Source organism: Colias philodice, chromosome 19 (genome assembly GCF_061535455.1).
Source record: "Colias philodice isolate Cphi_HAF_F1 chromosome 19, ilColPhil1 Martin Lab GWU primary, whole genome shotgun sequence".
NCBI classification, from domain to species: Eukaryota; Metazoa; Arthropoda; class Insecta; order Lepidoptera; family Pieridae; genus Colias; species Colias philodice.
This window is the reverse complement of record NC_143104.1, coordinates 7,013,356-7,037,763: the sequence shown is the minus strand read 5'-3', so window position 1 is coordinate 7,037,763 and position 24,408 is coordinate 7,013,356. Positions and strand designations below refer to the sequence as shown.

The following is a 24,408-nucleotide window of genomic DNA, read 5'->3' as shown; positions in this document are numbered from 1 at the left end:
ACGTAACTAATGCAATATTGTTTACACGGCGATAATCCTCGAGCTGTCCCCTGTCGGATGGACGGCGCCGTCGACCGGTTTAGTTGCCACCGTCCCTCGCTCGCCGGTTTGACGTGATCTCCTCTCTTGTTGTTCGTTGCCACTTGTCCATATCATATGTAAATGACCCCCGACAAACCGATTCGATATAATACATTTAACACGACGACGTACAATACACGCGCTCGAATCGCAATCGAGCATCGACATCCTTGACTTTGTTCGAAAAAAGCCCCGTGAACACAGCTGAGATAATTTTCTGCGAACCACTTTACCATCATAATATCATTCCTCGAATATCTCGGTATCGGTGCGTTAGGTCCGAGTCGCTGGCATATATCCAACTTGCACATAATAACCACAATTCAATGAGTCGCGAGACCAGAATAGTAAATAAGATACGAGTGGAGGGTGTAAAAATAGCAACAGTTCCAGTCGCCTAGCGAGCATGCGATTGCACCTCCCCAGGTGCGACGGCCGTTGTCCCCTACTAAAACACTCGTTACTCCCGCGGTACTTTACCCTACCGTAAAACCCCGTCTCGCCCGTTGAATTACTCGCTACTTGCGAACAAATTGTTGTCTCGTAAAAACAAACCATTACAGATTTTTCTAATATGTACCTAATATATCTTACTGATTTTCTTTCTTTTTGATTGTTGGATGATGATGAATTGCCAATATCCTCTAATGAAAAGAATTGTAATCCTCATTAGTATCTAATATCATTAGCGTTAATTGAAGCTTACTATACACTTTATGATTATTCATTATAATAATATCCGCTGTTGTATAATTTTAAATAATTTCTGAAAAATAATTATAACAGCTGCAGCGGCAGTATAGATATTAGCAAAAAGTAAAAACACTAAGTGTCAAGCAAATTCGAACCTTAATAACGTACCTACTTATATTGTATAGTTTTTTGCAAAACGGTTCAAGGAAAATCTATTGTTAAAAATAATATAAACAAACAACCGAACATAAACAATAAATGTTCTATGTAAATTCTAGGTACCATGATTTTCCACTCGTAAAAGGATTTGATTATTAAAATAAAGAATGCAAATTATATTAGGAAAGAAGATTACTTTTAAAAACACGGTATAAAGCTCACATGCAATTGTTATCTATGCAATCTAATGAATCATCTAGTAATCTGTACGATGAACCCAATACAGTGTGAACCAATAGTAGGTAGGTAGGTACATTATTATTAATGTTGCTTGAATACAATTTGATACACGCGGGTCGTTGTCCTGAGGAGTCGCTTTATTTACACCATTACTTTGCGGACCCGTTATTGCAAACCTTGAAAACAGGATCGCTTTTATTATGCACATGAACGTGTATTTGAATTTACTGCTACCCGCATTACATTTGGCTCAGCATGACATGTGTTGGATGGTAATTATTAGGTAATCCCTTCAATACCTGCAAGGGACGGAGTACTGTCCATTAATAAATGATCTTGGTCTCTAATGTTTAAAAGTAAGATTATCAAAAAACATGCCTATGTAATATGTTTATTTTAGTTTCAAAAGAAACATGCGACAAGGCTTAAGTGCCTTAAGGAGGCTTAAGATGTTTAAGAATAATGAATGATAATATGCAAATGATTTTTTTATAACTAGAATAATTTCGAATTTAACAAACGTACGTATGAAACAAAAAATTCAGTTCTTGCGAATTTCTATTAATCACTGCTCGCTATTTATGTACCTCTCAATAATGGCATTGTTGTCGAAGTCCGATACGTACATAGGTGGCTTAAGCTAACTTCATCTGATTATAATGGGCAGCGGGCACACGTGATCAAACAATGGTGTTTACATTAGCGACAAGGACGATTTATGTTAACCAATTAACGAAGACCCCTATTTATTGAGCTTTCCTCTAATAGAAGAGGTCGATATAAATTAAACGGTAGGTTCGAGATTTCTTTTATTCCTAGTGGAAATCGAAGAAGCTATGTGCAAAACAAAAAGTGTCAAACAGCTCATAGGGTTCTGAATAGCCATTGTTAGATTTGAATGATTAAGAAAACTATAAAGATAAACGAGTAAACAAACGGTATTATGAAATAAACAAGTTAGTTTCGAGTTTTGTTATAGTTTGTACTTTGTTCATAGACTATTAATTAATTGCAGTTTGTATAAAAATAGAATATAAATTCGATTAAATGGGGACATTAAAAAACCATCTACACATTATGTAAAACGTTTAGAGGTTTTACTTATCAATTCATTTGAGTGTTTAACTTTTAAAAACGACATGGTAATGATTATTGTAACTTGTTTACTAAGGTTATGTTCGTAGGTGTAAGGTGAAGTGATGTAAAGTTATAGATAATAGGAGTAATGTTATCAGCATTGTGCATATTTATTTTATTTTAACTTCGACTCGTTTCTCGTTAATGTATATTATCTGAAACCATTCGGAGATTTAAGTGTTGTGTTCGTTCAAATATAATTAGAGACAAGTTTAAAAACTTTGTGTTCATTCAAAATTTGTTGGCATTGTAACAGCAGCTAATGTTAATAAACGTAAAGAATTCACAGTTAACGACATCGATAAATATATTGTTGGTATATACCTACTCCACAGAAACAACTCGGTTGCGACATTTGCTACGTATATTAAGACGTATACTAACAACGTTAGCGGTTTCAGTAGGGTGTCCCACTGTTGGTATACTAAGCTCAAAGGAGGTTATAGTTTTGCATACGCTTATTACGTAAAAAATACTTATAAAATTCCAGACGCATTTTTTTTCAAATAGATGTATTTTTAAAACTCTATGTTGTACACCCATAACAAGCAACCTGCCCAACTTTGCCACCAGCACGTGACCTATCGTTTAAGATTATGTTTTCATAGACAAAATGCTCACATTAGAGAAACGGTATATGCCGGCTGCGCTAAGCTAGAGAAAAAAACATGAATTTTCAGGAAAAATTTAGCAAAATTTTTTTGACGGTATTTTGTTGTTTAAGTATTTTTTACGTGATCAGTGTATGCAAAACTATAAGTCCTTTCGCGCTTAGTATACCAATAGTGGGACACCCTGTATAAACATTTATGAATCTTACATTTACTCCAATCCAAAAAATAAGTTACTGATCATTTTCTTTACTCGTTAACTAATACAGAAGTCTCTTTCACCGCCTCATAAAAACATTTATTGATATTTAAGCCTTAAGGGTCTATTTTAATAAAACTTAGAGGCCAGACGTACCTTATCTCATTTTTTGTAGTGTTCATCATTATGAAAGTAAATATAAGTAGGATTGTTCAATCATTTTACATATAAAGATTTAATATAATATTATGAACTAAGTTGAAATTCTACAATTTCGGAGTTATAAAATATCGTTAAATGTAGGAGAATTTTGGCACACTATTTCAGATCACCGGTGTTTTAGCAGTAAAATAACAGTTACCCGGTATTTAACCAACGCCCGTGTCTTTTTATAAACTTGTTCGATGCTCTAGCTATAGGAACAATTAATTTACACATTTCAATTTGGCAAAGATTAGTGTTAGTTTGGTTTAGAGAATATTTAACTACACGTAAACATTCTTTAAAGTTATCACTTTTCATAAGAAAAGCGAATTTGAAGAATTTATATTAAAATTTAAAATCATTAATGTACATTTAAATATGCAATTCTAACTATTGTATTAAATTAACGTTAATGTTTATTTAATTAACATTAATAATTTAATCTGCTATAAAAGTAAGTGTTAATTATGTCTTTAGGTACGAGTATCATACAATTTAACTACATAGATTGTTTCCAAAATTAGTTGACCCATTTCAAAGAGCACATTCAAAAGCGAATTGAGATCATCTTCATTGTTAGATTTCGTGTTCAGGTATTTGGATGTAATATCAGTGCTCCAACTAAGATTATGATCATTGTATAACGCACGGAGACGTTTGAAACAACGAATCGTGTTTGCGAGGGTGCTGGGAGCGGCGGAACCGCGCTGATTTCCTAGTGGTAATTGCTGAGGTATGCGGACGACGGTGTCGTCTTATTGGGACTGCGGATTGTACGTGCGCGCTGTTCACTTTCACTTCGCACTGCGCACAGTAGTGCTCACATTACTATCCGATATTGACCTGAGGATCACACCTCACCACTAACATTTCACGACGAAGCACCCGTCCAATCCTAAACGCTTGAATATCCGTGCGATAACTTCTTCGCGTCGCGGAAAAGGTCACAAAATTGTGTTTATAGAAAGATCGACTATGCGTAACCTACATAACTTTCACTTTTAATGCCACCACTTCCTTTCTATAAACAAGACCGAGCTAAATTTTTTTAAACAATTATTTGGTGGGTCTGTCTACAAAATTTAATGAAGGCAGTTTGAACAAGCGACCTTAGCACAAACACCACTCGACCTTTAAGGACAATGCGGCGATGGCCATTGCCTCAATCGCACTCAACTCAACGAGTCTAATCATATGAAAAAGTATATTGTAATCTTGAAGCACTCCGTTGCAATCTTTGATAATAAAAGCTTAATCATTTGCAAATGTTAATAACATAAATGCTTTTTTGACATTTAAGTTTTTAAGTAAATTGCAACAGCTTATTACATTATTTTTTGTCCTAATTTGTTGGCCATAGAAATATAATTGTATACTGCAGTTAACCACTGATTTTCCAGTGAAATCTAAGGAAATATAGCAGAAGGTTGTCATGTCACATTTATAATATAGCGCCATCTATCGGAATTTATGAAACCTGCATTGATTGAAAATAAGCGTCATAAATCATGGATCATCGATCATCATGGATCTTCCATAAGGAATGAGATGTTTAACTCAGAAAGAGATATTACCTTTATTCAAGATCCTATCGACGTGATGGAAAGACAAACAAAAAGAAACACTTTCGCATGTAAACAATTACATAGTAAGGATAATTTAAACTTTTAGCAATTGCATGTTGTGTAAATATAATTTATCGCGCGCTAATATTGCCGTCAAGGTGATGTGGTTCGGCATACCGTATATTGATCGTGGATTTCTACAACATGTTTTTTACATTTCAATCAATATCTGTAATATATTTTAAATATAAAGTACATCGAATAAAAACTTGAATCGTTTTCTTGTTTTTATATCCTTATAACAAGGTGTGCCAAGTACTTATCTGGAAATATGATTATATAAAAATATTGGTATTTACGTATTTTTAAATAAATAATACAAGTCGTATTCAAATACAGTACAAGATTTGCTGTAAAGCGGACGTGCTAATGTTGTTTTTCCTTAAGAGAAAGGAAAGTCACTAGAGAAGTGTTCATCATCTGCTTTCGATACGTTATAGGAAGTCATCCTTGACATTTTATTGTTTTTGCAGCAGATTTAAAGACTTAGGTACTACTGAGTGGTCGAAATATTGTCGACTGTGTTATGTGTATAAACTATAAAGCTCCTATCGCATTTTGTAATTTCTATGTTAAATTGCCCTTATGTTCGGATTTAAAATAGTAAAGAAACTTCAATTTCTTCTAGTTAAATGTAATAAGAAATGATATTAAATTCTATTAATTCAGTAGTTTGAATGTTGATTTTAAAGAAACTTGCCTGTATCGTTGATATGAGCGGTTTGCAAATAAATCTGTACAACATTTAAAACCACAAAATGGTCACTGCAAAGAGAAAGGTGACGTAAGCAATATTAAGTGCAGCGGTGTTAATAAGCAATTGATATCACGGACGCGCGGTAACCCGTTTGACACGACATTATGTTGGTCAGATAACACTGGGCTTTCGATTAATGAGACAATAACATTCATGTGTCCAATCACAATAGCAATGTCACACTGTCATACCTACTTGAAATAACTTTGTTGCGAAGTGAAAACACCTGATAAATTTAGAGGCTAATAAAAATTAGATTCACTGATTGTTATTTGTCGCAAACACGAAGCAATTTTTTGTAACAAGACTATATTTGTTTTGCGTTGCTGAAGTGAATTGTATTGTCTCGGTTACTTTCTTTGAAAAACCAAACTTAGTTAAAGTTTCTGGACAACTGTTGGCTTATCAATGTGACAAAAAATTAGAATCTTAATATCTCAAAGCTATTAAGTGTAATCGTACCCATGATTGTTACTCAATTTAGCTATCAATCAAATTTAACCATTCGAACCTATTTAATGAGCCGCCAGTGAGCGCAAAAAATTATTACTTGCAAATCGTGACGATATTACTTTCTCTCATGTTTACGAGAATTAAACGCTATTATTATTATCATATTGAACAAGTTAAACTGCATATCAGTAGAGTTATCATGATTTGTGTGATAACCGTAAAAGTGAAACGACGACAACATCGATGAAGTGCCACATGCCATTTATACACAAATTAACTTATTTGCACCGAGAAGACAAGTAGACAAAGTGTAAAGCATAAACAGTTCTAGCTTAGTTGTATTACGAAAGCTCGCAATGGTGCCGATAATAAATTACACCTGGCAGACTTACGTAACCCAGGTAAAAGTTACCGCTCGCTTACGGCTCTATTCTGAACTTCAGTTACTGAGAGAAAATTAAATAACAAAACAACATTCACGTCTCAAATTGATTTCACCGACGACCACACACCTAAGAATATGATTAATTGTAAATAATTGATTCATTCGTTCTACTAAATGTTATTATAATGCATGCAAGTCTCCGCGTAGCCTTCACCCAAAAACATGTTTTAGGTCGAAACAAACACGACCACCAAATGTGACAGATACATTGCTAAAGACGTTTCCGTTAATGATTTAAACTATTAAGATATTATGTTTCAGAAAACGTTATATGTATTATATCTTATGCTTTGGGAATAGAGAGTTTTAACAACATCAGCTGTTACCTTATACATACTTACAATAAATGACCAGAGGAAAAAACATAAAAGTAAATTCTTGAATCGTTAAATCTCATCACTACAATTATTAAACCAATGGTGGGATAAAGCCTTTGTTTGCCTGAGTTTCTTAATGAAACCTTACTTGCCTTAAATGGCTCATTAAAACTTATGACCGAATTGTTTTTCAGGACCGCATACATCTGTTTGCGTTAACGCACGGTACAAATTAAAAAGGAACCGGTCTTGTTCACAATTGTTTTCGCCCTGCTGGTCGTCCGCCTCGTAATACCCGTTATACAACAAATCTTATTAGCTGAACTAGAGGTAGATACTAACAGTTACGTGGTATCTATTCTACACCCGTCGTGGTCAATTTCCTATGGCGCATATCTAATTGCTGTATATAATTTTTCTTTGTTCGTTTAACTAACCATATTAGATTGAAACGCAAGACAATTTTCTGTTCCTACTCGAGCTGTGTTGGACGTGTAACCGTATCTCGCTCGCTCTTCAGACTTCAACAACTGTTCGTTCAATTATAACATTTTCAGCGTCCACGTCGCCTCTATTGTCATTTACATTTTCTTTGACATTTTTATATACAGCAGCTATTTAAACATTCTATAGCAAAAGTTGGAACGTGTTTTGCGAAAGTGAAATTTTTACATCTTAATGCAAATTGGGTAAACAGCGACATTCGTTGTTCATTGAAATTGCAAATATCGTTTCTGAAAAATCCATTCATAGTATGTAGATTGTAGGTAGTATAGTTCTCTAATCTCTTTGTACAAAACATACCTGCGGTCTACCGTCATTAGCTTCAATATTATTAGCTTATAGTGTACTTAATAAGCGATCTTCACCTCGTTACACTAACAATGCTTCTTGTAATTTTAATCTTTTTCATAATATAATACATAACTACGTATTTTATAATTCCCTAGGGCAAAGGCCTTAAAGTATAATTATAAATAAGTATAGTCATTAATTATACACCCGGAAAATAAATAAGTACATTTTATCGCTAATTTGGTGTTTTCTTGAATCCGCAAGCTTTTGTTTTACATAAAAAATTTGCTAGCGTTTAAAGTACCTAGAGCTGAACTGAAGAGATCTTTGATAAATCGTTTTCGGTATCTACATCCGCCTAGAAACAATGAAGAGGTGTGCCAGAAACTGTCACCATACGAGGTATTGAATTAAACCGCCGAGTTGTTTCGCAGTCAATTTGTCTGCTTTATTGTCTGTAGACTATTGCCGATCGCTACCGTTATTAATTTTAACTGGATTGTCGAAGGCTATCTTCATGATGTTTAAGAGTTTCCATTTTATTAAACATATTATAAAGTAAATTATTAGAATTCTATGTTTCTAAGTAAACAAGATAGAATTTACTTTTTTTTAAACCTACGTAATTTGAATAAGTAAACATTCTGCATACCGACTATTTGAAAACAACTTATGACGCAATTGGCTTGTACAGTGATTCGTTTGTACCGTGTCAATTACGCGTGTACGTCGTTATCTATATGGTTATATTTAAAAGATGTATCATTTGCGATATAGTATGGCATCCAATAGACGGAGGCGTGGTTGCCGTCACGCCGCGTCGGCGCCGCGTCTACTCGATTGTTTTAGATCCAATTTTCACTCCCATCTTCCTCAGATGTAACACTGACATCAAATCATAATTACGAATGTAAACCGAGAATAAAAATTGTGGATAGTTTAGAGTACGTTTATACCTATTATTCACTCTATTTATAACAGCAAAAAATGTAGTGAATTTTATGGACGCTGATGCAATAAAATCGTACGCCTAGTTAATGTGCCAAATTACATGGCAAAACACCATTACATTCAAATAATGATGTAGTTTAAGTGTAATTTTTCGTAAATGTGATAAAATTATCTGCTTTATTTAGGTTAGCGTAATTTAATAGCACATAATATGGTGTTATCTAAAGAGAACATTGGAAAATATTTCCTTATATCCTGATTCCTGAATCATGATCATTATTTGTAACTATAATCATTGCATTAGAAAGTAGGTTGATTATGGAATATATAAACCTTGATAAATATGATATTATGATGTTCGAAAAAATGTTTACAGCAGATCTCAACTCTCGAGCGAGCATTTCGCACCTTGATCTAAATACTTGCGACATTGTCTAGATGCGACGTTTTGATTTACGTTTTTGTAGTACAACTCTAGTTGCATTACATTCAATTCAATTGACCTCAATAGAAATTAGTCTAAACCCAATTATGTATTGTACATAATACACATATACATTTAGGACAGGTCGTTGTACATAAATGCTTTTGTTCAGAAAGAACAAAGACATCGTCGATTGTTGGTCATTGACATATTATATTTTCTTCTATACCTATACTGAAAAGTGTGTATGTTTTGCGATTTTTTTATCGTACCTATGCAGTTTTAAAAATATCATTTATTTTTATCAATTCTATTAATAGATTATTACATTATTTTATTTTCACTGTCATTCGACTAATACTAATGTAAATGTCCAGTTGAAAGAACAATTTTAGTAAACGGAATTAAAAGTGAAAAGTAGGTCAGTATGTAACGCAATTTGAATGTTTGTTTGTCGTTTAGTAAAAGTAAATGTTGGAAATGTTCGCACAATGACGTCGCCGATCTCATGCTGTGAACGCCCATTCGCCTTTTACTTGCTATTGTTTTAGGATTTTTTACAGAGTAATATTTTTAATGAAACTAAATTGCTTTTTACTTTTTTAACTGTAATTATGTCTTTCTATATAACGATGTGAAGTAGGTACAAGTTTTTTGTCTCCACTATAAAAGATTACGGATATTGCTTCATTGCGCAAGCTTCTTATTCGTGTGATCAGGCAGTAGCTAGAGACAAGTTATAGTTTATCGACAAAACTCCTATCGAGCGTTGGGTAACCGGTGGAAAGAGCTTCGTTACGTAGAGGTTTCGATACAGCCTCGCGACGTAAGGCCGTGGTTGCAGTCACGTCGACGGTGAGAGGCGCCCCTCCTTAGACGGAAGGTCGCGAGCAGATATCGTAAAGAGAACGGCACTATAAAATGAATCCTTACAAAGACACGCCCGTCAATCGATACATATCTGTTTTATTGTCCTATGATGAATTCACATATTGACAAAGATAACCGGAACTATAAGTAGGTAAATTTTAAAGTACTTTTCCTTCTTGTTCAGGAAATGATTGCTGATAACGAATCACACATTCAACAGTGTAAAGTATTAGTAATCTAATCAGCAGGAACGTGCAAAACAATTAATAAGAATATAGTTCATTCACCGTAATGGAAAATACTGTCTTTTAGCGCTTTATTGATGGCCGCCGGAATTTTTGCAAGTGAATACAAATCAGGTGATTAGAAACAATGCAACGCTTATAATTAACTTGCTTGGCGAGCGTGCGCGCATTCCGTGGTTCAGTAGTGTGTTTAAACTGTACCTAATCGAAGTTAGAATCGTAAAGCGAGGGAATAACGATCGAATACGATGTTTAAACCTGTGGTATAATGCTATCCACACACAGGCAGGAATGGACGAGCAAAAAGTTGAATCGAGATTGTTTGCTAATATGCGCGCAAGTAGAATATATTTTCCGCGTATTATAGAAACATAATTAAATGAATCGTGTTACCTCACCACCGCGAACGATTGCGACAAGAGGGCCGTATCGTCCATTAGAAAGTCGGTGAATATGCAAATAGTATAGTAGAAACCTCACGAATAACTGGCCACTCACTTTGCTTCTAAATGTGTCTGCGATGAAAGTGACGACTACCGTTAGTAATTGTGTTAGAACTGGCCGATGTTTTATATAAAAGAATTAAGTTTCCCTGCATCAACATGAAATTACTCTCTTTACTACCGTAACAGTATCTTTGAATTGAAAACATCTTGTTTAAACAGGGCATGTTGTTTATCAACGTGTCGACTACTCGAACGTTGAACATTCATTTGTTTATTTATAATTACTATAGTTTCTCACGATAGTTCCGTACGAATTGATTCGATTTTAGTCGTATACAATTTCTAAATTTACTTTATTTGCAATATTATATGTCTTTTATGATCGATAATTATGAAATCAGTTCTAATGATTTGTTGTGCAAGAATATGATTATAATGTTGTTTGGTAAAACGATTTTCTTTAATTATTTATCAATATTACAATAAAATGAACGCCAATCTCGACGTATGCTGATTATGTAAACTGGTTATCTAATGGCAACAATGATGTTTTCATTAAACTGGCCTCTCTACATTACATAATGTAATAAAGACGGTCGGTTCCTCAAACTACCAGTCTATACTGCCTTGGTTAATAGGACTGTTCTTACGAAACATTATCAGGTAGTTTTTTTTTAATGAAATGCAATAAATATTATTGATCACGTCAGTCACTATAAAGGTGATCATATTAATATCAAGAGCATTACGGAAAATAAACGGGAACTCTATTCAAGGTCAATCTGGGCAATTATTGCAAATAAATGTTGCTCAAAGATTGTGAAAAGTATTGTATTACACAATCCAAGGAAACCAAAAATAGTCACGCTGTATACGCTGAATACCTTCGAAAATGCAATCTGTTGTCTCTTTGTGAAGAGAACAAACGCTAACATTGAAGGTTATATTCGTACAAGTTCATATTGTCATAAATATTGCGCACAGATATGTTGTTTATACAGAAAATAAGATAATAAAGAGCTGGTTAGCAATTAACGTGGTGCCGATCACAACTCGCCTGCGTGGATTTCCCGCTACGATGCGTGTTGAGGAGAACTATTTATTATCGTTCACTGCTGACGTGTGCTGCTGTCTGACCGAATAATAAAATGCTCTATGCCGCTGTTGCTACGGTCGAAATTCCCTCGGACGACCCGTTCCACCTCCACGACGTTACGTCAATAAGATACAACACGTTAACTGGCTAGGTTGGGGCGTACGGCAGCTTGATTCGCGTCCGGGTTTGTCGCGTAGAATCCATAATAGAATACTTCTCGAAATGTTTACAGTTTGTAGCGAAATTAATCCAGTCTGCTTCGACGTCTCGTACATTTAAATGAATTTGGACTGCAATAAAGACAATTTTAGATAGAGATACTGTGTACCTATAACTCTCGGTCGAATGAACCAAACCGGTTGCAGCGGCCTCTCACTTTGCTCGCCGCTTGCTGTAAAATTAGGTAACCAACAAAAGCCACGGTCGCTGCGCACGATAGGCAAAACACAATAAAGAAATCCTTCCTATAGTAGTAACAGTTTCGTGCGATATACTTACTACGAGGTTGTTTATCATAACAATACTTGAATTGGATTAAAATATTAATTGACCAAACAACATTCGAGAAGTGCCTTGAAAAACGGATGATGAATTTCCTCGTATTTTCCGGTCCAATCGAGGCGTACAGTCGAATGACCTTCGCTAAAAGACAAACAATGAAACTAACGACCTTGACTCGTTACAATTTGCAGCTGATGCATCGCTCTTATTATCTACAAATACTTGTCTAATCATATGGGTTGTTATTGCGTTAATGGGTGTGCCTTAAATTAGTTACAAAACAATAGTGAATGAGACAATGAAGTGACATAATGAACACAAATGTAGCGGGCGAGACGGCTGTTCACCGAATGCCGAAGTATTCCATCGCGACGCGCTCTTTATATCGGCCGGCTGTAGGTACGGTAGAGAAAGCCGCGCCCCGCGCTCCACCGCGGCGCCTTCGTGATCGTCTGTAGCGGGTTTTTTCCTCATCAACACTATAATTGAGCACAATATATTATGTTTAACTTACCTCGGTTTCATCTGACGGTGGCCGAGTTCTGAACTTGTAACGAGCGTCACATATTATTATGATCAAAACGCCTATATGTACGTATTTTATCATGCGCAGGCCGTCTCTACTTGTTGTACATATATGGCTATAAGAGAAAACTAGTATCAGTTAATGACTGATCTATTCAATACTCTTTTATTATTGCATCTAGGCTCACATTTATATGACTCAGACGAACAATAAGTATCAGGTTACTTTTACGCAAAAGAGGATCAATTGATTTCAATATGTTTATCAAGTTACAAGAGATACATTATGAATCACTACGACTGGACTTCATGGGTTATTGCTCCATAGTGTTCGCAACGAATCAAACTTTTTAATAGGTTAATTGGTTGGCATTGTAGTACTGGGCACTGGCAGACGTCGGCACTCGCGACCTTAAAAGCAGCTCGGGGCCACGCATGTATAAAGGTGTCCGCGTCACCAAACACAACGCGTGACATGCGCCTGCGCACATAACTGCTGTTTTATCTAAACTTTGATAATCTATGCAAATGAAACATTACTCGCCAATTAATTGTACCGAATCAACAAACAGTCGTTATAAATAAAAATGATAACACTGATAACTCAATCCTTCACAGTATTGAACAATAACATTTCTAGAATATTTATGTTTTGACTTTAGTTTTCAATCGAGATAATTTGTTTTTACGGACAAAGGAAAATAATAGTGTCCGAATCGAAAGTAAAAAAGCAAAATGTCCTAATTAATTCAGCCGTTACAGTTTCACATGAATACGGTTTCATTAAACGTCGCGTGTGTATCCCTACTACAGTGAAACGGTACGATGCGCTCGGCGGCTGCCTGTATTCTTGAAGAGCCGCGACGTTTGCCATTCCTGGCGATGAAAGTAGTCGCTCACTGTTTATACCACGGGCGTATTACGCACACTTCACATATAAAGTGCATGCCAGTCGTCCCCTACTTCCCGTATTTGGTCTAAACCACTTTTTGTCGTGGGAGTCATCTGATTTTATCGAGCGCAGGTGCAAAATGTCAACAATAGACGTTTTGTGATACACATTTGTATTCGTACGATCCAGCGATCATAAACTATGATTCATGTTAATTTATTTGTTCGTCTTCAACAGTTGCACTCCCTCTCATCATAATTTGTGAATAAGCTAAATTTATATTTCAATCGAACATAACATCGTTACATAATGTGCAATAATTATTGATAATACATGATTTGAAATACAATAAAAAAGAACAACACGTGTATGTCCCTAAAATCTAATCTCGTTCGATACTAGAAAATTTGTTCCAATATAAAAAAAAATTATGTAAGCCATCGAATAATTACTATACAAATTACAATTAGATTAGGACATAATAATTATAATGATTCATAATTTCAATCGGTTTTAAAGAATATTTGTGTTGCCTTTTCAGAAAATCTCGATTCCGGCACCATCCAGTGGAAATGGATCGTCGGGCGAATCCACATTTCACTTTAGCATCAATAGCAATGCAGAAATGGAGGGTCCACAGGTAAAAGGAATTATCATTTGTTGTTAATTTTACTTTCCGACTATACAGGATGACTGGTAAGATGTCAGACGAATTTTGACAGGAGCTTCTTCTCATGAAACTGAACAACTTTTGTTCTACAACTTTGCTGAATTCATAGAAAAAAATTTGGACTTTGTATGGAAATCGGTCAGCTGATTAGCGAAGTTTCCTTACAAAATCCAATTTTTTTTACGAATTCAGCAAAGTTGTAGAACAAAAGTTGTTCAGTTTCATGAGTAGAAGCTCCTGTCTAAATTCGTCTGACGTCTTACCTTTCACCTGGTATAATATGCACCTACCTCAGGTAATGCAAATCAGGCAATGCTGATGTTGCATCCAGCATAATATTATTATTATTACGTAACCGATTTTGTCAATTAAGCCTTGATATCTTGAAATAATACCTAATTTATGTATTTGTAATGCATTTTTGAGTATTGTGATAAGTAAATCCATTTGAGATAATACTAAATATAATATGTATATTCATTTAGAATTATTATACCTACCTATATGCAAAATTAAACATATTATGTAAAATTTGTCAATACATTGAAAAGTACGAGATGTGATGGCTATATTAGGTCTTGTTATATCGTCAAGGAAATTAGGTTCATATTTTGTACGTCATTCGCAGTGTTATTTTAATACTTAGAAACAATATAGGTAGGTATGTTATTTAAATGCTTTATTATTAGTATTGTGACGTAAATACACAATCGTCATACACTTTGACATTTTTTATCTACAATACGAATTAATTTATTTCAGTAAGCTTGAATTTTTACTCCAACGAAAACGAAACAGGCAAGACATATAATATTTTATTTTTAAACACAGATATCTCTTCGGACAATTAAATGAAATGGATTATTGAAGAAGAGACTGTATTTTAATTTTAAACATTGATATTGCAAGATACATATTAACTGAAATCATGCTCAAGGATAATGAATATACCTAATGAAGTAAAACTAAATACTTACACGTGTAGAAAATTATTTTAACATGAATTTAAATGAGCAATAAATATTCACTATGAGCAGAAAATATAGAATTTAAAAATATTAAAAAATAATCAATAAGTCTAAACTCACATAGCCTACAAATACGATCTGCAGATGCCTATATAATAATGCCATTAAATTTCTGATATGCGTTACGTAATATTTCACAATTATATAGATCATTCTGGAGATGGCATGATTAATTCATATATATGTACTTTATTGATAAAAAACATTATTAGCCGATAAAAGGTGGGCGCTGGTTTTACCAATAGATAGGGAAAAATAATCAAATATGAAAATAAGTATGATCTTGGAAATGTTAAAATAAAGAAGCTTGACTTTTCACATCAGCCCATGTGATTACATTGTCCATTTCTGCAATACTTTAGTCCCGAATAATAGCCGATAACATTGCCCTGTACATATAAGGTATAGTATGGCTAATTATCAACTAAAGTAAGTTCGACCATAAGCATGCTGCTAAAATTATTCGTTTCACAAGTAAACAAACAGATCACATTATTGATTATATTATGTCAAGCGATGACATGATCACATAAGAAGTGTAGAATCTGAAAAGCATATGCCGTTTGGTTGCAGGGTTCGTTCGAGTGCGTCAGGAGCGGCGGCGCGCGGCGGCTGGAGTCGTGCGGGCCGCTGCCGAGGCGGATGCGGGTGCAGGCGAACGACGACTCGTACGAGGCGACGAAGGACCGCATGTCGAGGACCATCGCTGCGGAACAGAGCAAATGGTGGGTATAACGAGTTGCTATAGGAGGAGAATTGGTAGAGATGTAAATCAATAAAAAATGTAGATGTAACGTGAGGAATCACGCTAGTGACGTGGTGCAATACTGTATCAAGTAAAGTGTTTACAGTAGACTGTGAAAAGTATCCATGTAGTATTTGTACATAATGTTTAGGAAATATGAACATGTGCGATATAATAAATAAAACTTTATTATTTCTTTGGCATGTTATGAATAACAAGAGTACTACGGAAATAATAAACCCAGATTAAATAACGTGTACTGATAATCTAAATTGTGAGATAACTTCTACAATGTCACCTGGCTATAAATAGTAATTTTATGAAGCAGAATAGCATTATAATGTACTGATAGATTATAATCATTTTCTAATAAAACCTTAAGTATGATGTCTTAATTCTTTTCCCATTAAAATATGTTCGCCTCTAATTTCCAGCACTCGCGTAATAAAACCCAACCAAACAGACATCGGTAGGCGCGTGAAGCTACGTTCGACGCATCCCATGTACTCGAACGGGGCAGCGTCACTCGCAGATAGGATAGAACGGCAAGAGAGGCCCGAGCGGCCGGAGAGACCAGAGCGACCGGAGAGGCCGGAGAGACCGGAGCGGGCGGAACGGCCGGAAAGGCCAGAACGGCCCGAGCGGCAAGACCGGCAGGACCGTTCCGAGCGGGCGGAACGGCCAGACCGGGGGGAGAGGGTGGAGAGGCCCGCGGTGGTGCCGCCCGCGGCGCGCCCCCAGCCGCAGCAGCAGCCGCAGCCGCACCCCGCGCAGCAGCGCCCTCCCCCCAACCCCGAGCTTACGAGGCGACCTATTAAGTGAGTATACCGTGTTAAATATCGGATTTCACACCAACACATACACACAATAACATAAAACATCCAATGCCGCGCAAGCTTGTTTGATATAGAATTGAAAAGTTAAAAGAAAAACGGTACTGACATCTAGCTCTGAAATAGATTAAATTAGATTCAAGACATTAGAAAAACACACAAGCCCACCCACTACACTAAAAGCATCAAACTTTCAATTAGTGAATTGTGTGCAATTTGTAGAAACGTGTTGTAATCTAGTTGCGAAATTATCAACTTGTCATGTAGAGCTGTAAGAAAACTTAATTTCTCGTAATCTCTGGTCACTTGAAAACTATTACGGAATTTCAAGAGCTGAAAGTCATTAAAGTTATATGAAGCTGGTGCAATTGGCATTTTAATGTGTTGTTGCATTATTAAGTGACCAAACTAGTTTTGGCAACGAGCACACTAATTTGTAACCACATAAAGGTTTTTATTCAAGCAAAAATTATTCACCTTATCTCGTCAAACACTAAGTAATAATAAAAATATATGACGCTCGTAAAAATTTATACGATGTTGATATGTTTTTATGTGAAATATATAATGCTTTACTGTAAAGTGTGTATATTATGGCGTATTTAATGGCATAATAATAATTCCATTGAATAAATCATGATTTTTCTGAGTTATTCGGTTTCTAAAATTGTATGAAATTTCGAAGCGCTAATAAACAAAAGTTGTTAATCCACCATGACTCGTTAACATTTGTGAAGTTCGCGTGAAATCGCAAGTTATGTTCTACTATCGTCACACCATGATAAGCCACGCTAAAAATTAAAAATATTTATGATATTTTACTCAAATGTAACTAGCAACTTATGATTGTAAATTAATTAATAATGCATTATGAATATATCATGCGGGTCATAGGCATTTACTCTATCAATTTTAGGTTAATTTAAAGCTGTGAATAAATATTCATAAGATACGTGTGCAACCGAAAAATATTTCTAGTATAATCTGCTTAAGTATATTAATCGTCCACGTCAAAATAAATAATACATGTACGATGATAACATCGAGCTTGACGCGAATTGTATTTATATTAAAGATATCGATTGCAAAAACATTGTCAAATTTTCCACGTTCCTAATCAGGTGTAGTGTAAGATAACTATTATATCACGGTTGATAGTTGACGAGTTGTAGCCGATATTCCTCCTGAATCATGATCATCATCATGACTTAGAATATCGATTAGGTATGATGCCATCACCTGAAGAATTACAATTTTAATCAACTTAAAAAAATGTACGGTTTAATGCTAGGTTTAGCTTTCTCTCTCTCTACATAGCTATATACAAATCATAATTATTCTTTAGTAAAGTAAATGTACAATAGGATATAACTGCGTATTAATAGCACGTCACAAATAAATGTCCAAAGGGAACAGTTATTATTTCGTTTCTGTTATAAGAAATCAAATGACGTTTCAACTACACATAGAAGAGCGTTTCGTGAGTGATAATTTTGTTATATTATATCGTTATCGCGACCGGTTTGATAATTTGTGGCGCGTGTTAAGGAAACGTTTTGTGGCAAGTCGGCTGATATGTAAATGTGTCAATATGTTTTTTTTTCCACATACGCAAAATTTGACCACAAGTTTCTATGTGTTTCTATAGTTCGAGCGAAATTTGATACCTATGTTATGAGTTAGGTATGTTTTCTTAGTTGATGTTGCATTTTACTCGTCTTACAAATTGCATAAAAATTTGGAAAAAAATACAGTAGGTAACAACATTTTTTGTTCATATACATATTTCAATTTTGATTTAAGTAACACAAGATTTTAATTCATATTAACATAAAATAAACATAAGTATTGTAAATGTCTGTTTTCCTTGATATTATGAACGTCATAGCATCATAATATTATATAAGATATATATTCTGTTTTGCTACAACACACGTACACATTTACACACATACAAACTTTAACATATTATACAGTTAGCAGTGCAATATGTGGTACGTATTGTTATGAATCATAATAAGCTGTAAATTGTATAAACTTAACTAAAGGACAACTGTAATAGTGAAGTTCTGTGCTTTCGATTTTTACGTCAGTTTACGAGTAAAACCATACTCTTGAACTATGAGATAGTAAAACTATTTAAACCCTTATCCAATTGAATAACATCAATAATGCGACAAATACATTATATTACTTGTAGAACAAATCCCCAAGTAAGCAGGCGATTAGTGTCTACTGAGTCATGCGTAGTCAAGGTTATGCAGAAATTATTGTAAAGCGAAAACGGCTCAAGGCAATAAATCAAAATTACCTTGCATACCACGTGAAATTATACAGCTAATGAAATTTTGATCGACCCTGAATAAAATATAGATAAAACGGCCTTAAAAATGTCCTAAAAACGAAAATAAATGACTGATAAAAAACAAGACCTTAATTTATTCGAACTAATAGTAATGATAAGTTTTTATTATTAGCCTGACTAATTACTGCGGAATTCGCTATTAAAAGTAAAGTTAAAGTAATCTTTTTTTTTTAGTTTTACTTTCGTAAAAAACTCTACAATCACTCTTTACGTAATACATTGTGTAATGAGCAAATGTAGCGTTTCATCATTAAATTTAAACGCAACAACGAAAATATTATCACGCAGCGCATTTATGATATTCATTTTTAAGAAACAATGGCGCTGTAATGTTATGCTAATAAATCTTTTTTTCCGTTTTCAGAGAAAGACTTATACAATTATTAGCACTGAAACCTTTCAAGAAGCCCGAACTGTACACGAGACTCGCTTGCGGTAAGCTAGTTATTACCAACGAAATCACGCTTGTGTGAGATAAATAATTCACTTTTAATTGGAATGTACAATTTTAGAGGGTATCAAAGAAAAGGAAAGGAGTATGGTGAGCAAGATATTGACAGAGATTACGGTGGCGAAAGACAATTGTTACCACTTACGTAGGCACGTGTGGAATGACGTCAATGAAGATTGGCCATTCTACTCGGAAGAAGAGAAACGTATGCTCAAGAGGTAGACATATTTTTTTATTCTATTATCTTATTTGTAGACCAGTAAATAGTAGCAAAATTACTACTATTTTGTAAATAAGTGGAGCATGTTAAAATAGTTTATATCATTAATCGTAGATTTTACAACATTTTATAATACAATCTGTTAGTAAGTAGAAACTGTAGTTGTAGGTACACGTGTCGTTTAATGCTAATATTATGCAGAAATAGCTTATAAGCTATTGTGAGTAAACCTGTTGAAATTTCTTCATCACTGTGTCTTTAGTATTATTGTGTTATATATCATTTGATAGCGTATCAATGAATACGCATCGACGCATGTATATATCATTTCTGTAAACAATTCTAAGTGCATCCTTAGTCCTATATTCCAAGACGAATGAGAATACTGTGATCGGTTCATTAGTTATCACTACATAGTATAAAACAAAGTCGCTTTTTCTGTCCCTATGTCCCTTTGTATGCTTAAATCTTTAAAACTACGGAACGGATTTTGATGCGTTTTTTTTTAATACATAGAGTGATTCAATAGGAAGGTTTTAGAATTTATTAATTATTGGAAATATTTCACTCAAAGCTGGCTTGTATTACAACTAAACACTGTCGTGTCCACAGGCGGAAACCTCAAAACCTGACGCCGCCACTCAGCAGCGACTCTGCGAACTCCCTTTCGCCGCGCGCGTCGCCCGGCAAGCGCGCCGGCGGGGTGTCCGGCGCGACCGGCGCGTCCGGCGTGTCCGCGGCGCCGGACGACGCGCCGGCGGCCAAGAAGCAGCGCATCTCGCACTACCGCCGCCCCTCGCCGCCCTCCTCCGGGTACGCGACCACCTCGTCCGGCGAGCGGCACGCGTCCGATAACGAGGACGATCGTACCACCGGTGAGTACAGCATATATTATGTGGGTAGATAAATCTTCATATATAAAATACTATAAAGTACAATATGGGGGTCTTCAAGCGAAGAGTGAACCGGTACCTACTAGGGAAGCGCGTACCATCATAGACCGCATCTTAGCTTTCAATCAGGCGAGATTGTGGTCAAGCACTTCCCTATCTTAAGTAAAAAAAAATAAAAAATCTCGTGTCACAATGTTTGTCCTCAATGAACTCTTAAACCACTTAACCGATTATAATAAAATTCGCACACCATGCGCAGTTAGATCCAATTTGAGAGATAGGATAGTTTTTATGAAAAAAATAACGTAAACATGTAGGTACCACGGGCAAAGCCGGGGCGAACCGCTAGTAGTATGTATGTACCTTTGGAAATTAAAGATTAACAGATTTTAAACGCGAATAAGTGTTTGAGTTTTTAAAACGCGTGCCTGGATACACACGTAGCCACCTACGTAGTACGCACGTAAGCACTTGTAAATCCACGCACACATACGCAACCAGTCACGTAAGCAATCACATACACGCGCAGATACACACACATGCCCACATACAACACATACGTACTAATACGCATATACACATAATATTACACAAGTAACCGCATTCCGACCATATTGGCTATTGACAATCGCAACAACAAGGTAAATAGTCTATATGCGCAGAAACAAGTGCATACCATGTTACAGAACTTTTACATTTAAATGAGTTAATGACACTTGTATAGAATGTTAATACAAGAATGCATCTCCCAATGCATAATAACAGCTATTTGTTTGACATTCATGAAAAGCCAAAAATCGAGAAAATATAATCAGTGTAACAATAGTTTCTTTACTTCCCCTACTAACCAATTAAGACATATGACGGTAATCGTGTCTAAATATATTCAGCTCTCGCTGTAAGTAGACAGCACTGACAAGACAATACCAAGTCGATATTAAGTCCTTACGAATACCGCCTCTTCACCTTGACCCGCTTGTAATGTTTTGTAATATTTTTTTCTATTGTAATTGAAGTGCAATAATACAAATGTAGCAACTAGCAATGACACTCAACGATATCATACAATACATAATGAATCTAGCGCAATTTGTTAGTCTCTGTGCTTATGTATGAGTGTTGCAAAAGCTAATAATACATATTATTATTGTGTTTGAAATAATCAAAAACGTTATAAAGTTTCCTTTATATATAAAATCAATAAAAACAAATTATGTCATTGAAATAATATTATTTCCGTGTTACCGTGCATATAACTGATTAAAAAAAAGTTTCAACAAAAAAATATTTCATTACAAATGTTTATTTCTTTATTATAAAGCAGACGGAAGGAACCTTCAAATTACAAGAAACATAATATAATTAACACAGATTTAACTCAATTGACACAAAATAAATCATAAAGCAAATAGCCTCAATCTAATTTGAACGCAAGAACTAGTTTATTTTCAATTAGAATTGGATAATGATTACGATTTGCACATGAATACGAAGTTTATACAGTCGTCAATAAATAACTGACTTTGTTACTAATAATATAAAACTGTAATATAGTAAATTGCATTTAAGAACTGTTTTTATTATTCATAAGTTTTAATGAAAATTAGTAATAGAATAATTTTAAACTCTGATATCATTTGAAATTTCCACACATGTTTATAATTAAAACCATATTACTGTACTTCCCCTAACACAATGTGTTTTTAATTGCATAATTATAAACATTTATTGACATGTATATTCAATTATTGTTTTAATTTAAAGGATTAGGTTATTAACCCAAAAGAACTGTCTGATGAGTCACTTTAATATACAATAATAATGTCGATTTCAATTGGTTTTAGATTTTGCGCAATACCAAAAAGAAATGTTTTTGTACCTTACATGTTAAGTATAATTAAAATACGGATTAATCACTCTAGTTTCACTATATAAACCACTTATTAGGGATATTTATATGATGAATAATTATATAATAAGATATGTATTATTGTTTACAGTCAAAAAGGACAATGGCTACACCCTAAACTTCACTACTATTAAGGATCTCTGCCACAGTCCTGTGAAAGCGAACGGTTTTAGAAGTAGTCCACCAGTAGAGCAAACTAGTATCACAGGTAATATTTACATTTTTATTATTTTTCGTATAAAATTATATTTCTGGAAGTGTTCTTAAACTTTATGATAAATGTTTCCAGAAAAAGACATCACAAATACGGAACCATTAGAAAATACAGCTTTAACGTCTGTGCCTGAAGAAAACCCGACTGATTTGGTAGAAATTGAAAGGTAAATAATATTTTAATTATATTCATATTTAAGTATCGGTCAATTAAGGAAAGCTGGCATGTTCACAGTACTCACACTTATGCAATTTCACTTACAGTATGTTCAAAAATAAATGCGACTCTAGTTTCATTTTAGACTTGAATTGTAAAATGGTGCGTTGTAGATAAATATATGCAAATATAATTATGAAAGCTCTCATAATTTACCTGTAAAATTATAATTTAAAAGTAAATAAATTGATGAACTTAATTATTTATTCTAACTAATAATAATCAGTTGGATAAAAGTATTAATAATCATTCAATTATCAAATAATAATTAAATTTCAGGTCATAAAAACAATACAAATAACACGTGTACGCGAAACTATGAACTAGGAATTATGCGGGTTTTCCTTTGCAAACGCGGGCGAAGCCGCGGGCGGAAATCTAGTAGTCTATAATTCTTCCATTTACTGTATCACAAAATTCTTCATAGATTTTTAGATATTCGTACTACACCAATTACATCACCCTGTATTTATAAACAATTGCAAAATAAAAGCTACACATAGGCCGGGAGATACTGACACAAAATTTCGGGTCATTTGTAACAGAATGGCGGTTCTACAGGGGTCTTATTACGCAATGACAAAAAGAAAAATGATGGTCAGAACGCTGGTACCGGCGGACTAGTCGCGTGGGCGTTAGTCGAACTCGTCGGATAAATAGCGAAAGTCAAACGATTTGTAACACAAAAATTTTAGAATTTACCGATAGCCCATAAAAAAGATGTAGGCGGTAGTGTCATGCCATACTTTTCCGGTGTAACTACGAATAAAATCTTACGATAAGAAAAAATCTTATACACATTCGCCACCTCCCACAGGTATGGCATTATCACACTTCTATTTATAATCATTCAGGAGTTGTTGAAAAAAAAATGTAGGGTGGTACAAATCGATTGGCGAGAAAAAAAATTCAAAAATTTGCAGATTTTCCGCGGTATGGCGACTATTTGGAATCGTCCGAAAAGCATGGCGATTTTAGGCTAAATGGCTGCACGACGATGGTTACCTGTGCAAAAGTTAGTCCGGTACAAATGGTTGAATTGTTTTTTTAAATCAACGCATTCACGTCGGTAAGGCGGACTGTAAGTCACATGGTAAAAGTATGGCATGACACTACCGCCTACATCTTTTTTAAGGGCTATCGGTAAATTCTAAAATTTTTGTGTTACAAATCGTTGGACTTTCGCTATTTATCCCAC

The 24,408-nt window shown here is 34.7% G+C and overlaps 1 protein-coding gene across 2 annotated transcripts in view; it reads left to right on the top strand.

The window, feature by feature from the left end:
* Su(Tpl) (Suppressor of Triplolethal) overlaps nt 1–24,408 on the top strand; it is a 54,886-nt gene that overhangs the window by 18,067 nt on the left and 12,411 nt on the right. Inside the window, exons 1-9 of one of the 2 annotated variants that reach the window (XM_089707072.1) lie at nt 13,651–13,798; nt 14,208–14,306; nt 15,938–16,089; nt 16,544–16,927; nt 19,672–19,742; nt 19,820–19,976; nt 20,591–20,853; nt 22,872–22,988; nt 23,070–23,160. In XM_089707072.1, coding sequence (XP_089563198.1) covers nt 14,292–14,306; nt 15,938–16,089; nt 16,544–16,927; nt 19,672–19,742; nt 19,820–19,976; nt 20,591–20,853; nt 22,872–22,988; nt 23,070–23,160 — 1,250 coding nt within the window. In that variant the 5' untranslated portion in view covers nt 13,651–13,798; nt 14,208–14,291. Of the gene's footprint in view, nt 1–13,650; nt 13,799–14,207; nt 14,307–15,937; nt 16,090–16,543; nt 16,928–19,671; nt 19,743–19,819; nt 19,977–20,590; nt 20,854–22,871; nt 22,989–23,069; nt 23,161–24,408 lie in introns of those variants that run through there. The other variant, XM_089707071.1, reaches the window with a different exon arrangement.